The following is a 15,209-nucleotide window of genomic DNA, read 5'->3' on the forward strand; positions in this document are numbered from 1 at the left end:
AGCCATTATCGTTTATATCAACAGTTCGTTAGCAATTCAGTTCTTTCCCTGCACGAAAAAGCTTCGAGTTGTCGCATCAATGGAAGGATCAGGCGGTGCAATCCCAGAAACTCACGACTGTGTGATTAAGCTGGTAGTTTTGTTCAATCGCCAAATAATTGGAAAGTTTCGATAAAATTTAGTACCAACTAAATGAGACAATCCAGCGTTTGTTTTAGCTCGTTTTGCCAGTTTTGTGTTTGGATTTGATTATTGTGTTTGCTTGCAGAGAGTGACCCCGCGGAGGCGAAAAGAGAAGGTTACGATCGGATGCGGAGCTGGTTTTGGAGGCGATAGGCCAATCGCCGCATTGAGATTGCTCCAAAGAGTGAAAGAGCTGGACTATCTAGTACTTGAGTGCTTAGCGGAGAGAACGCTCGCCGAGCGTTACTGCACGATGCAACTTGGTGGCGAGGGCTACGATCCCCGAAGTGTGTAATTTTATGTTCCTCGTGATGGTTACCGATATTTTTGTGACATTCAACGTTTGAGGAATGTTTTTGCCTTTAGCTTTGTACTTTCTGTCATTTATCGATATTGTTGAAGCGACCATATTTGCGGTTGAAGGAAAACCATTAATAGAATGGGGATAAACGGACGAAGGAAATTAAAAAGAAGTGCGTAACTCAAACCTCGCTAATATGGCAAAATGCCTTTGCTTGAATTTTCTGATAAATTAGACTGGAATTTGCAAGATACAGCTATTGTGCACCTATTTTGCATGTGGGATACAATTCATGGGAAATAAAGGCGGTTAACAGAAACATAATGTACAAATTTGAAATGGAAAATGTTGTGGATCGTCCTGACACTATGATACCGATCTTGAACTTTGTGTCATTCAAATGGAGCTATAGGTATCCTGGTGTTATTTGTTATGATGCATTGCAGCAAAAGCTTAACCCTGTTTTTTACTGTATATTCGCTGAAAGTTATCAATTTCCAGTTTCCGAGTGGATGCAGTTGCTTCTACCTCTGGCTGTGGAACGAGGAGTCTGCATTATTACCAATATGGGTGCAAGTGAGTACAGAAAGAGCTATCAATAATTTTCCATCAATGGGTAGCATCCATACTGTTGGCTTTCCTCATCATTATTATGTTAATGATATTCAATGCTTTGAACTTCTCTTGCTTGTATAAATATTATCATTTTTTTTCTTACCCATGAGAAGAGAATCCATATGGTGCTCAGCAAGAGGTTTTGAACATTGCTAGCAAGCTGGGGTTAAATATAAGTGTTGGCCTGGCTTATCAATCATCTGTTTCGAATATAGGTATTCTTCGATGTCGGGAGAAGATAATAAATCAATTCCTGTGAAGCAAAATTACAGTTAATTATATTCTTTTGGATGCATCCAGGCCTGGATGATCACCTGAAATATGTTGATAGAGTAAGATTTTGGAACTCATTAATTGCGTCTCTCAAGGGCATGGTTGTATCATTCATATCTGATGTTGTGAGCTTGCAATTTGTGTGGCGCCTGTGAACTCTGTTTCACTTTTTCCTGCTGCTGAATGCTGATCCATGTAGGATGTCAGTGTCTATCTTGGGGCAGCTCCTTTAGTTGAATGCCTCGAGAGGTACACACCAAATGTAATAATTACTTCTCGTGTTGCGGATGCGTCTTTATTCTTAGGTCCGATGGTATGGATTTAAATCATACTTTGATATATTCAATGTTCTTCAGTGGAAAAGAGTTTTTTCTAATTTGTTTCACAAACTTTGACTTGATAAATGCTTTTTCGGTTTGATCAGGTATTTGAACTGGGATGGAACTGGAATGAGCTGCACCTCCTGGCACAAGGTTCTTTGGCAGGCCACCTGCTGGAATGTGGTTGTCAACTCACCGGGGGTTATTATATGCATCCAGGTGATCTTTTGCTATGGAACCATGTGGTGATGTAAATATTCAAGTGCACCGTTAAGCTTTTTTATAATAGAAAACATTGTTTGACAAAAGATTGGTGTAAATGTTCTGTTTCAGGCGATAGATATCGAAACATGTCTTTCCAAAACTTGCTTGATTTATCTCTTCCATTTGCGGAAGTTACTTTTGATGGGACTGTATCTGTAGCAAAGGCAGAAGGCACCGGTGGGGTTATAAATTTTTGTACTTGTGCTGAACAGCTTCTATATGAAATTGGAGATCCCAGTGCTTATATAACTCCAGATGTGGTAATTTAAGTTGCCTATTGTATTTTTTCTAAAATCCAGCGTATGGGTGGAATAAATGATCATAGACACTGTTCTGTAAACAGATTATAGACATTCAAAATGTTACATTTGAACCATTGTCCAATAGCAAAGTCCTCTGCTCAGGAGCAAAGCCTTCTGTTGAACCGGTACCTCAAAAGTTGTTGTGCCTGGGATCAAAGGTAATCTCCCCTCTATCTCCCATAAAAGGTGTATAAACAAGCTAGTTCCTCATGCGCACACATAGTACTGTACCTTAGTGTTTGTTTGATATTAAAGATATGAATTTACCGCACGGTACGTTTACTCTATTTAGTTATCCAGTTTTGGTGGGTGAGGTCTTAAGCCGTTCTCTCAGTCAAAAAGTTCTGAAGAACATCTTTTGTTCAATCTGGATATCAATCTCCGTGCAGTTGTCTTTCTTGGTGGTTATGTCCCCTACTTGAGCAGATTAAAACATTGTTTTTTTCTTTCTTATGCCATTCCTATCCTGTTTTCAGGATTCTGGGTGGAAAGGTTGGGGAGAAATATCTTATGGAGGTCATGAATCTATACAACGTGCTAAAGCTGCTGAATTTCTGGTAAATAGTTTCCTAGAAATCAACATAACCATGTTCTTCTATTGCAAAAGGATGATTTAATATTTTACTGCCAAATCTACTTCGTGAATGGATTTATCATCTGGCACGTTGCAAAGGCAAAGATGTTGACTTTTAATTTCCAATTTGGTTCTTGATCAGTCAGACATGATTTATACAAACTCTACCTGATTTAACCTTTTGCATCAGGTTAGGGCTTGGATTGATGAAATATATCCTGGTATAAGCAGCTGCATTTTTTCATATATTATTGGTCTGGATAGCCTGAAGGCATCGAGCATCGATGATACATTCCCAAAGAACATTAAAGATATTAGATTCCGGATGGATGGCGTGTTTGAGAAAGAGGAGCATGCAGTGCAGTTTACAAAGGAGTTTACGGCTTTGTACACCAACGGCCCCGCGGGTGGCGGTGGCATCAGGTCATTTTCAAGTTACTGCATCATCTCAAATTTTATCAGAAAATCGGTTTGAACTGGATCTTTCGTCATTACCAGATGTTTACTAATATAAAAATGCTTGCTTGGTTGTTTATTGTGATACAGATTCATAATCAAATGAATAACCTGAAAAACCATATATATTAAGTCATTATTAACTAAGATGTAGGAGGTTTGTTTTTGCAGAATGTTTGTTGTGAAATGATAATTGTAAAGTCAAAGCTGCAGGCATGCTGTTACTTGATTGTTTCTTCATCGTTTTGAATCTTGTTCGCAATCTAATTTTTACTTTGAATTTGATATATTAATTTCTAAACATATGTTTTATAATTTACTATTTCTGTTGATAATTATGCCGTTCACTTTCTTAATGCAGCACTGGATGCAGAAAAGAAATTTTCCTCGAAAAAGGATTGGTACCTCCCTTTTCTCTATGTGTGAGCATAATTGGGGGCTTGCATGTGTTCCTATTTAACTAGTTTTTGAGAGGTGGTGTCGTTGTTGTTTTTATGAAACTGATGAATTCAGTTTTACTGCTTCAGAAGTATCTGCTCCTTTACATCCTTGGACTTCTCACCTGATGGAGCGTTACCTGTTCCAGCATAATTCATGCATCATTAATTATCGATCTTCATAATTTCCCCTGTGGTTTTTGAAATATTAAAAACAAAAGTGATGAACATATTTTATAGTTTAAGGAACCCATTGAAGAAAGCATTAGCCATGACACTCCTCGGCAGGCTAATATAGCCGTAGAGCCACTAGTAATGATGATAACTGATTTGAACATAGTTGAAGATGTAGAAGATTAGTTATTGTACCTGTTGCTAACCACTTGGATGGTGTTTTAGGGGAGATTGTGGACCCTCGTGTATCAAATCTGCGTTTACTTGCGATATAAGCTTGTCATTTTTATGATCACTCGCATGTTTTTACTAGGCAGCATCATCAACATAGAATTGGATAAATACGTTGTTTTGGTCATTCAGGTAGATCGTAAACACGTCCATTGGCAAATAGGAGCGGCAAGGAACAACACATTCAACTCAACCGATCAGAAAACCAGTATCTCATCACGTGCAACGCAGAAGCATACTTATAATGAACCAAAGTTGCAATGTATCAAAAAAGGAACCACTGACAATTTGAGCAAAGAATCGTCATATACAGAACCTCAGCTCTCTGCTGCCCCATCTGGCATAAAGATTCCTCTATACACCGTAGCTCATTGCAGGGCCGGTGACAAAGGAAATGATCTCAACTTCTCCGTGATCCCGCATTTTCTACCTGATGTCGAGAGGCTAAAGGCTATCGTGACACCAACATGGGTAAGAAAAGTCGTCTCGACTCTTTTAAATCCATCTTCTTTTCTTGAACAAGATGATATAGATAGAAGAGACAAGTGGGCCGATGAAAATGTCAGGGTGGAGATTTACGAAGTTAAAGGGGTTTGTTCGCTAAATGTTGTGGTACGTAACATTCTGGATGGAGGCGTAAATTGCTCCAGAAGAATTGATAGACATGGAAAGACCACATCTGATGTCATACTAAGCCAGAAGGTCGTGTTGCCGCCATGATAAACCGTTTGGGTACCTTTCTATGCTTGCCATTAGCCACTTTCATTTCAAATTCGCGTCTCCGACTCACATTAATTGTCTGGCGAGCATGAATCATTAAAAGATTCATATTGATGTTACATTCGAGTTGCGAATCTTTCATTTTATTTTACTATTAGAAATAGATACAACATAAAACATAGATCAGTTAGCCGATTGAGTTCAACCTACTTTGATTTTTTTTATGTGGGATAAAGCATGGATTACATGAATTTGGATGACGACCTTTGTATCTTCAATGGGGTATTTCCGTTACCCCTACTTCAGGATCTTATTTACCCAATTACCCGTAATAATCCATACAAAATATTTTGGGTCAACTGTCTTTGAATTCCATCCCCTTTAGGTTTTATGTACATTCACTTGAAAATGGTAATCTACGTTGACAAGTGAATAAATGCGACATAAATGATAAGAAAATACTCCCGTTCACCAATTTTTCTATCTATAATGGCCTAGGTGTTAAAAGACGTTCAGGCATATCAATTAAAAGAGGCACATATCAGATATTTTATATCATGCAATCACATGATCTAATGTATAATACTTCATGGCATAGAGCGGAAAAGTTTCAAATAATCCGTAAGGTATCAATCCAATGATGCATTTAAGGGTGAATATTTAATAATACTTGGTGTAAAATAGATTAATGAGATTCAAGTGACTTGGCCTATCCGAATCGACCATAAACTACAGCACTTAACCCCAAATAGCTAATGGAGTAAATTTCAAAGGGTATTTTTCCCGGAGTCGGATCATCAGCCTATTTTCTCTCCACTTTAAGTGGATTCTCACAGCATTTAATAATCTTTACATTCGTTCACAACAATGGGATCTCCAATCACGTGTCATCAATACCCTTCAAACTTCAATTTCCATCCATTCCAAACTGAAAAATCAGAAAGAAAAGTTAACAAATCTCTCTGTTTTCATCTTCCCGAAGCAGATTATTTCATTTGTATGGATGCCAATGGCTAAGAGTTGGGAATATTGTTTAGAATTGTTCTTCTGAGGGAAAAATATATACGAAGTGCAGAATAGAAGAGGAAAGGAGATGGCATCAACATTTACAGGAACATTGGATAAGTGCAAGGCTTGTGACAAGACTGTTTACTTTGTCGATCTGTTGTCCGCAGATGGTGCAACTTTTCATAAATCTTGCTTCAAATGCAGTCATTGTAAAGGCACTCTTGTGGTAATATAATATATCCCCGACTACCTATCTCACGATCATATACTGTGTCTTGTATTATACAAGGACGAGCAGAATCTTTGCTTCTTCAAATCAAGAAAATTATTATTTTTTTAAATGTCATGTTTATCCCATCAAAATATCTTTGCTCGTCTTTGTATGTTGGCTAGTTCGACTCTACCCTTCGGACATTGATCCAATGATATACAGTGAGTTACACATGATTTTTCTTGTTGAGCGATGCACTGAGCAACGTGAAAAATCAGATGTGTTTCGTATTACACCATTGGATGAAAGCTTATAGCAATATCCTCGGGGTATGATCGAATAAAACATGTTTGTCATTGCAGATAAAACTTCCTAGATTGATGGTTAAGATGCAATTTTCTCATTTTATTATTTTTGTTCATTAAAAGATGATTTTTTTTGGGATTTTTGTGGCATGAAAAATTGAAAATTGTAATGTTTATGCTGGCAATGCTCGACGGCAGATGAGTAACTATTCCTCAATGGATGGAGTCCTGTTTTGCAAGGCTCACTTTGAACAACTATTCAAGGAGTCGGGAAATTTTAGCAAGAACTTTCAAAATGGTAAATGATTTGCATCCTCTTTTCTAAGCATCAAGGAGTTTATATCATCTGATTGTTGATTTTTATATTATCATTTGATTTAAACTTTCTTTCGTTTTCACTAATTACATTTTTTTTTCCTTGGGCCATTGATGATCGGTATTCATTTACACAGCAAAATCGGACAAGGACAATTCCACGGTATGTTCCCAATACTCCATTCGATCAGTCGTCTAATGTATAAAATCATCACAAGTAGATAATATAAAAACAAAAATATTCGACTTTCGAATACAGAAATATTAGTTTACGCGACGATTTTGGCGAATTTGTGAGAAATAATTGTTATATGGTATTGAATCATGCAGTCAAAGGCACCAACCAAGGTCTCCGCCATGTTCTGTGGAACCCAAGACAAATGCCCCGCTTGTCACAAAACCGTGTACCCATTTGAAAAGGTTTGACAATTTAATATTTATTAAGTTATCGTCTGGTTCGTGGTATGACACAGATAGTGTGAACATAAGTAATATTTTTTAATAATAAAATATATAAAAATGATAGTTAACATAATGTTTGATTTGATTGATAAATAATATGGTGCATCAAACATGATATTAAATTAGATAAAAATATGAATAAATAATACATCGAATTTAATATTTACTAACATAATTAGTAAAATTACATGGAAGAATTCGAAATGTTATAAAAATGTCTTTAAAAAATTTATATATCTTTATAAATAATTTTTTACATGTAAATTCTGCATAAAAACACGCGTGTTATGATATTTCTTACGTAAAAAAAATTGATGAAGGCTCATATAATCTATATAACATGAATAAAGAAAAATTTTACTATTTAAACAATTGGTCAAAACGTTTATTTAGAGGTTTATAACACAAGATTGCTAAAAAAAATAGGTGACCATGGAAGGAGAATCATTCCATAAGCCATGTTTCAAATGTGCTCATGGGGGCTGTCATCTTACGCACTCATCATATGCTGCTTTGGATGGAATCCTATATTGCAAAGTTCATTTTCAGCAACTCTTCATGGAGAAAGGAAGTTACCAACATGTCCTCGATGCAGCCAGTAACAAGAAAAGTGTCGTGGAGCCGGTCGAACCCACAAAGAACGAAGTGGAAATCAATGAACACGAGCAGTCGAACGCAAACAATGAGAATGGTCTCGATTCAGTTCATGAGGAGGCACATGAACAATCTTAAGAATGGTTTAATTGAGCTTGTCAACAAATTTTATAGATATATTTATAATTTTGAGTATTTAGTTTATATTTCTCAATTAATTGTAAAACGTTATTTCTTTTTTTGTGCAATTCATAATTTGGTGAAATCTACTTGTATTTGTCTAATTTATCATAGCTTATGGTTCATTTCAGAAACGCATGCCACTCTTCAGAGAAGTTAATAAATATTATATATATTTATAAATCTCCAAAAAATATTTATTATAATTATATATATATATACATATATATAAATCTCAAAGAAATAAAAGTCGCAATTTTTTCTTTTTAATATTATTGGCTAGTGAGTATCGATATTCAATTCTCTTGCGAGAGACCAAACGTGGAGCTGAGGCGTCATGTACGGAAAACTCGGTCGTAAGGCGGCCTTCGCAACCGCGATGATCAGCAACAGCAGCCGCTCCTCCGTCCACGGGTGCTGTAATGGGTTGCGCAGAGTTTATCCTATGACTAATGTCCACGCGGCGCCTACTCGAAGCCCTTTGGCTCCCGCAAGTAGAACTTTTAACACGGATGCCCGTACCTCATTTTTTCTTTTTTTCTTTTTTGTACTTCTAATTCATGATCCATGGAATTTTTTATAATTCCTTATTTATTCATTTAACGTATTGTTATTATCATTTAGTAATTTGCGAGCTCTTATGTTGGGATTCGAGTCTCGAGAGGTTGATGTGTACATCAAGAATTGCGAGATAATCAATCAATTATCTAACTTTTGCATTTTTATGTCAATCGGGAAGAAGCTTTTGCTTGGAATATGCGTGAAATGGAGTTGGGCGATTTTTACTAAAAGTTGGATCTTTAATTTGGTTATGTAGCTTAAATTTGTTAGTTTCTTCAGTAATAACTCAACTGCGGACTGCCTCTTCTGAATGTGACTGAGTATGTGTTCATAGTGACTGAAGATGTACAGTGAAGTAAACATATCCAGTGCTTCTTAGGTCTCGGATTTTAGTTTCTTTCCTCTTTTTTGTTCTTTTTTATTTTTTTTGAAATCACTGTTGCTAGAGGCACAAATAGGCATTATATCGCAGAGCCTGGATGCAAAGAGCATTGACTTGTGAGGTCCTTGAGAGACAAAATATTATAATCTAAACAGATTTTTTTTTTTTGCGCAAATTCATTAAGTTTTAATATGATGTTTCCTTGCATATCACCTTCCCTGAATTTAGAACTGCCTTGAAGGGTATAGTGAGCCTCTAAAGCGCACTGAATCTCGTGCTTCATAACCAAGAGGCATGCTTCATCGAAGGGTTGGCTTTGACACGCGTTTGGGTGTAATCACCACATCTCTCAGTGCCTTGAACCTATCAAGACGCCTTATGTCTTTTAGAAACTCTGTTTGGGGTTATTTAATAGTTAGGAAAATGTGAAGTTGTGACTTCTAAGATTCAATGAAAATCTTTCGCAGCTTCAGTGGTCAAAGAGGGGTCCGCTAAGATTATTGATGGAAATTCAGTGGCCAGAGACATCAGAGATGAAATAGCTACTGAAATATCAAAGATGAAGGAATATCCAGGGGTTGTTCCTGGACTGGGAGTCATTCTTGTTGGGGACCGAAAAGATTCTGCAACTTACGTAGAAAACAATATAGCCTGCGAGCTGTAGGAATAAATTCCTATAATGTGCACTTGCCTGAAGACTCCTCAGAACAAGAAGTCCTAAAGTATATCTCAGTGTTCAATGATGATCCTTTAGTCAATGGCATTCTTGTTCAGTTGCCTTTACCTTCTGTAAGCCTCTAAAACCAATCGTCCTTTGTTCTTTGTGAAATTTTTATGAGTTGTGATACAAGAATGGACTGTATTTTAAACACTAAATAAATCCCAAAACCCTTTTTTGTGAAATTTTCAGGATAGTGACATTGATTACGAGCAAGCATGCCTAAATTTCTTTTAGACGCCTACTCAATAAGCCGTAGAGTCCTATATTATATCTGCCTCATATTTTGTATTTATGTCTGCTTGCTGTTGTCTAAGAAATTAAAAGACACCATGCTTTGAATCTCTAATTAGCTTGATGCAAATCTTCTCTCACCATTTGTCGTTGATATTTGGTTTATACAAGGTGGTTTAATTTCTGGAGTGCTAGCTTTAATAACAAATTTATCCAGTTATTATAATTCACCTTCTCATCGAGCATGGATATTTATGCTCATTCGAATGAGTTTTCTGTTCTGTTACTGTTCTTAACATCATAATGTGTGTCTCCAGCATATGAATGAGCAGAATATATTAAATGCTGTTCACATTGAAAAGGATGTGGATGGACTCAACCCGCTGAACATTGGTCTTTTAGCCATTTTAGATAGAGAACCTTTATTTGTTCCATGTACCCCCAAAGGATGCATAGAGTTATTGCATAGATATGGTGTTTCTATCGAGGGAAAGAGGGCTGTTGTAGTTGGCAGGAGTAATATAGTGGGATTGCCTGCTGCTCTTCTTTTGCAAGTATGTACTTTCTTTATTCATTAAACACTAAACAATATTTCTGTAGATGCCACTTGATAGTGATACCCAAATATATTACTTGTTCTGGTAGAGGGAATATGCCACAGTCACTGTCATTCAGCCAGGAACAATAAATCCCGGGTAGATGACTAGAGAAGCTGATATTTTAATCTCAGCCGTGGGTCAGCCACACATGGTTAAAGGTAGTTGGATCAAGCATGGTGCGGTTGTCATTGATGTTGGAATTAATCCCGTTGAGGTAAGAAACCTTTTTGCAGGTCTTCTTTTTATCAATCCTGCTTTCACATGTAGTTCAATAGTAAAAGATTGTTGTACTTATACCTTCAAACATGGTAGGATAATAGTAGCCCACGAGGCTATCGAATGGTGGGAGATGTGTGTTTCAAGGAAGCAAGCAAAATTGCTTCAGCTATCACCCCAGTCCCTGGTGGAGTTGGACCGATGACCATAGCAATGCTTCTCTCAAATACACTTAGCTCAGCCAAGAGAGCTAATAAATATTTCCAAAATGGGAACAGATCTGCCAATGCTATCAAGAACTGGAGCACTGTATGGTCCGAAACAAACTGTAAAACTGGAGGAACAAAGAATTGGTAATAGATAGGGGTTCACCAAACCCCCTGCTATAGCGTTGCGGTGTTTAATTGAAGAAGGGAATTTGGTGTCAACCATGAAAAACTTGCAAAACGACCAACAAACTGACAACCTGGTCGACTGGATTAACTACTGGTGTCTCGTTCTTCATCCCTTTTATCATGGATGTCAATACTGCCTATGCATATTGTTCAGAAGAAGATCTATCAATAGGCCGCACCTGTTCTAAAGCAGCTTGCTGAGTTTGACAGTGCATACATGGTGAAATCCATGACTGAAACATAGCATCCAGGTTTGGATTTTAGTTGCAGATTCTTTATACAACCGTGAAAGATGGATAAGGAAAATACGAACAAGAGGAAAGAACGACATAGCCTGAAGGGCAAAAATGTTGATGAAATTGGCCTATGCAGCACGTCAATCATATGAGAATGCGTTTCCAAGCTTGGGGTTTTAACTCCAACATCGAATCTTAAGTATATATTATGATAGGAAAAATATGTCGACCCCCTATTATTTTAGTATATTATGGTTTCTAAACCAATCATTGCCGAAAAATTTAAGGTTCGAATTTAGCTGGAAATAGATATATTCGAGATTGTGCTCGATTCAAAAGGTTCGAATCCAGGCTATCTCGAAAGATTCGAACAGATTTAAATTATTGCTCGAAAATAAATACTTGAAATACTTTAAATCTATTTATTTTACATGTATTTATATTATGTTAATATAAAATATCAAAGTTCGTGAAGGATATCGAATAACATAATTTGACTTGAGTTCATCTTGAAAAAAGTTAGAACATATTTGAGTTTGGTTCGAGTTCTATAAATTCGAATTCAGATCAAACATTTTTTGAAAAGTTCATGAATAGACTCTGATCGTTTGAGTCCTTAGTGTTGCCTTTATCCAAATAATTCATCACAAAGTAGTTTCTATATCCTTAAAACAATCCTGAATAGTTTTGGAAAACGAATGTTTTCGTGTTATCCACTTTTTTTAATAAAAAAAAACCCCGTAATTTTTTCCCACAAATAATGTTGCTGAATAATTTTCTCCTTTTCTTCGTTCCAATTCGAAGGTCCTGAAAGTTTCGGATTTCAAAAATTTATGTGTTCCTCTTGGAATGAAAGAAAAATAAAATATCGTGGAACACGTGACATTTATTTCATTAAAGGTAAAAACTTGTGTGAGACGGTCTAACGAGTCGTATATGTGAGACGGATCTCTTATTTGGGTCACCAATGAAAAAGTATTATTTTTTATGCTAAGAGTATTACTTTTTATTGTGAATATGAGTAGGGTTGACCCGTCTCACAAATTATGATCCGTGAGACGGTGAGACTCACTCTTCACGAAAATGAGAAGCTTTTAATCCAAAAGCAAATGCAAGAAACTGAAACACGAAATATTCCAGCGAGACTGTTTCTTCGCTTGAAACTTTCACGATAAATAATTGGTGCAAATCACAAGCATGGCAACTCGCTTGGACTAAAAGAAAGACACCTCCTTCCGATAAAAGAACAATCCCGACGGCCCTCCATCCGGCAACAACGCTAGGTTTACCAGACCTTCCGCTCCTTCTTCGACGGATAAAGGACCCTGATTGCAAGTCATATGTGTTCGAACAAAACCAGGACAAGCACAGTTGATGCAGAAAGTTGGATATTTTTTAGCCATGATTCTCGTGTATGCAGACAAGGATGCTTTCGAAATCTTGTACGCTGCAACTTGAGTAGGCCATCGTTTTGTTTGCACCGAACCCTCTTCGAAATTCTTGAGGAATTCTTCTATTACTTGGTCTAGTTTCTCTTCTGTGAGGGTTTCTGCATTGCTCAGTATCCCTTTAGCCCATTCATTGGGTAAGAGCTTAAATATCAATGAAAATATGAAGTCAATATCAATTTGGAAAACGAAGTTCGACACTTATTTGAATATCAGTTTGTGTTTGAATATCATAATCGAGACACAGCCGAAGCACAAATACTGAAGGTCAAATTTTTGGCTTTTCGAAATCGTTTTGATCCGAATGATTTGTGATTAGAGTGATGATCAAGTGATGCGTGTTCACCTTCAGATTCCCCAAAATGGAAGACACATTGACAATTCTTGGTGAATGAGAGAGTTGTAGGAGGGGAATAAGTGCTTCTGTCATCCTTTTTGCACCATAATAGTTGGTTTGAATGCAATCTTTTGCATCCCCCAAACTCTCAATAAATTTTCCATTTTTCAGCTCCACTGGTTCTGCCTGTGTGACATCAACAAATCTCATTTACATTTCAAGAAACATATCCAACTAACTAACTATACACACAAACTCGTCGTCCTGCAACCAATCACCTCTCCGTCGGAGAAAACGGAAGCAATGTCTCCGTCTACGAGCTCTGGAATAATTAGAGGGTCTCCCTCTATACATATCCCAGCAGTACCTGCATTATTCACCTGCATATATATACTCCAAAATTTTCAAGAAACACATGCACACCACCAAACCAGAGTTGTATACATCAACAGACAACCAAAATAAATTTAAGAATTTCGCAAAATATTTTAAAACCACTTCAACCACAAATTCTATTTCGGTGTAGATTTTGCATTAAAAAAAAAAACCATATCTAATCCATATAGTACTTGAAATTCATCTTCGAACTTTTTAATGCCTAAAAAATATAGTCATTTCTCTAAAATTAATAATATTGCTGATTTTATGATTTAAAACTATAGATTTATTCTATCAAAAATCTATCTATAAATTAACTTAAAAACTCATAAAAAATTCAGAAAACCCCAAACAAAATTATTTCTTGTCGGAAGATGGAAGTAATACCAAAATATCAAGCTTTCCATGGTTTGTGGTGATGAAATCAACAAGGGAGGCAATGCTAGCAGGGTCAAGAACATCAAGCTGATGAAAGACAACATTATTTGAAAGACCAAACTGCGCCTCAAGCTTTTCTTTAGCTTCAATGCCTCTCTTCATATCCCTTGATGTCAATATCACATGTATTCCTCTTGAAGCTAATTGTTTGCATATTTCAAACCCAATCCCTTTATTTGCACCCGTCACGACTGCATATCTATAAATAATCCAAATATGTCCAAGTTTGAATATAACTATGATACTGAAACGGTACCTCGAATCAAGAAATTTATCATGAAATTTATGGTGAAATGTCCAGGAAATAAAGAAAGAAACATTTTAAAAATAAATTGGTACCTATTTGTCGAGAGGTTTCGTATTTGCTCAGCCATCTGCAAATCATGAAGTGATATCGGGGGAGATTTCGTTATATAATATATATTTTTTTCAAAGAACTAAAAACAAAACAGCGATATTTGACCTTAGTCTAATTGTGACACCTTATTCTATTAAAAAATTATTGTGCGCAAATTATTGAATATTTTGCAATTTCTATGTGTTTCTCACTAGGTGCAAAGTTCAACGATCGATAAGTTGGACGTTATATATATATATATATATATATATATATATATATATATATATATATATATATATATATATATATATATATATATATATTTTGCAATTTCTATGTGTTTCTCACTAGGTGCCAAGTTCAACGATCGATAAGTTGGACGTAAAAGATTTAAAGTGTTCTCACTTCTAAATATGCTTCTTAGCTAAGATGTATTCGCATGCAGCGGTTATGGGAACTTACTGTCTTATGTTAAATATTTGTTTTATTTTAAAGTTGGAAAAGATATTTTATATTTCTAATTTTTTTAGAAATTTAATTTCAATTTCAAATCTTGTACTTCTTGGTTATTCCTTTCGGTTTTTTGATAAATCAATAAAATTATTTTATAAACCAAATATTGTTGAAAATGGTACAATGATTTATGGTCTTTTCTCTAGTTCTTTACAAAATAATAACACCACCATGCATGTTCAAAGATGTATTAAAAGATGTGTTATAAATTAAGAGTCCTCTATATTGTAGCACTAGAGATTGAGACACATCTCCATAGAGATGATTAAAAAATTATTGAATAACAGAGTACTTTAGATTTTACTAATTTTAAGACTTCTGTAGATTGCATTAAGGGAAAGAAGATTAATAAGTCTAAAAATGGTGCCAAGAGGAGTACATAAATGTTAAAAATCATACATTCATATATTTGTGGTTCAAATATGGAGATGCAAATTAAAGTCTGAAATACTTCATCTGCTTTATTGATGATTACTCACGATATATTTA

At 35.8% G+C, this 15,209-nt stretch overlaps 3 protein-coding genes and 1 pseudogene across 6 annotated transcripts; 3 read left to right on the forward strand and 1 right to left on the reverse strand.

Annotated features, from left to right (window-relative positions):
* LOC140826625 (uncharacterized) lies at positions 1–5,128 on the forward strand. Of its 4 annotated transcripts, XM_073189072.1 has the most exons (13): positions 1–133; positions 269–470; positions 986–1,060; positions 1,213–1,314; positions 1,400–1,431; positions 1,572–1,685; positions 1,797–1,911; positions 2,026–2,216; positions 2,300–2,416; positions 2,735–2,815; positions 3,023–3,255; positions 3,650–3,689; positions 4,263–5,128. In XM_073189072.1, the coding sequence occupies exons 1-13, from the start codon at positions 80–82 to the stop codon at positions 4,848–4,850; spliced, it is 1,944 nt and encodes a 647-aa protein (XP_073045173.1). In that variant the 5' UTR covers positions 1–79; the 3' UTR covers positions 4,851–5,128. The 4 variants fall into 4 exon arrangements, with proteins under 4 accessions (XP_073045173.1, XP_073045175.1, XP_073045174.1 ...); XM_073189074.1 differs by lacking the exon at positions 1–133 and having other exon boundaries at positions 397–470; positions 986–1,100; XM_073189073.1 differs by lacking the exons at positions 1–133; positions 269–470 and adding an exon at positions 478–656.
* Positions 5,129–5,711: 583 nt separating this feature from the next.
* On the forward strand, positions 5,712–7,985 carry LOC140826626 (LIM domain-containing protein PLIM2b-like). The gene is made up of 5 exons (XM_073189076.1): positions 5,712–6,084; positions 6,573–6,672; positions 6,827–6,852; positions 7,020–7,109; positions 7,578–7,985. The coding sequence occupies exons 1-5, from the start codon at positions 5,944–5,946 to the stop codon at positions 7,881–7,883; spliced, it is 663 nt and encodes a 220-aa protein (XP_073045177.1). The 5' UTR covers positions 5,712–5,943; the 3' UTR covers positions 7,884–7,985.
* Positions 7,986–8,188: 203 nt separating this feature from the next.
* On the forward strand, positions 8,189–11,644 carry LOC140826628 (bifunctional protein FolD 4, chloroplastic-like; annotated as a pseudogene).
* A 703-nt stretch (positions 11,645–12,347) lies between these two features.
* LOC140826631 ((+)-neomenthol dehydrogenase-like) lies at positions 12,348–14,277 on the reverse strand. Its single transcript, XM_073189081.1, has 5 exons — positions 14,207–14,277; positions 13,817–14,066; positions 13,330–13,431; positions 13,061–13,237; positions 12,348–12,858 (listed from the first exon to the last, which is right to left on the reverse strand). The coding sequence occupies exons 1-5, from the start codon at positions 14,239–14,241 to the stop codon at positions 12,481–12,483; spliced, it is 942 nt and encodes a 313-aa protein (XP_073045182.1). The 5' UTR covers positions 14,242–14,277; the 3' UTR covers positions 12,348–12,480.
* Positions 14,278–15,209: the final 932 nt, after the last annotated feature.

This window comes from Primulina eburnea, chromosome 3, assembly GCF_022965805.1.
Source record: "Primulina eburnea isolate SZY01 chromosome 3, ASM2296580v1, whole genome shotgun sequence".
Taxonomy (NCBI): Eukaryota; Viridiplantae; Streptophyta; class Magnoliopsida; order Lamiales; family Gesneriaceae; genus Primulina; species Primulina eburnea.

Bases quoted from the DNA above. Each gene is read 5' to 3' on its own strand.
- LOC140826625 (XM_073189072.1), top strand. From the start codon at position 80: ATGGAAGGATCAGGCGGTGCAATCCCAGAAACTCACGACTGTGTGATT. The intron at 2,816-3,022 runs GTAAATAGTTTC...CTTTTGCATCAG, and splicing joins CTAAAGCTGCTGAATTTCTG to GTTAGGGCTTGGATTGATGA. The intron at 3,256-3,649 runs GTCATTTTCAAG...TTCTTAATGCAG, and splicing joins GCGGGTGGCGGTGGCATCAG to CACTGGATGCAGAAAAGAAA.
- LOC140826626 (XM_073189076.1), top strand. From the start codon at position 5,944: ATGGCATCAACATTTACAGGAACATTGGATAAGTGCAAGGCTTGTGAC. The intron at 6,853-7,019 runs GTATGTTCCCAA...TGAATCATGCAG, and splicing joins CGGACAAGGACAATTCCACG to TCAAAGGCACCAACCAAGGT. The intron at 7,110-7,577 runs GTTTGACAATTT...TAAAAAAAATAG, and splicing joins CCGTGTACCCATTTGAAAAG to GTGACCATGGAAGGAGAATC.
- LOC140826631 (XM_073189081.1), bottom strand. From the start codon at position 14,241: ATGGCTGAGCAAATACGAAACCTCTCGACAAATAG. The intron at 14,067-14,206 runs GTACCAATTTAT...GATTATTTATAG, and splicing joins CGAAACCTCTCGACAAATAG to ATATGCAGTCGTGACGGGTG. The intron at 12,859-13,060 runs GTGAACACGCAT...TTGATATTTAAG, and splicing joins CCATTTTGGGGAATCTGAAG to CTCTTACCCAATGAATGGGC.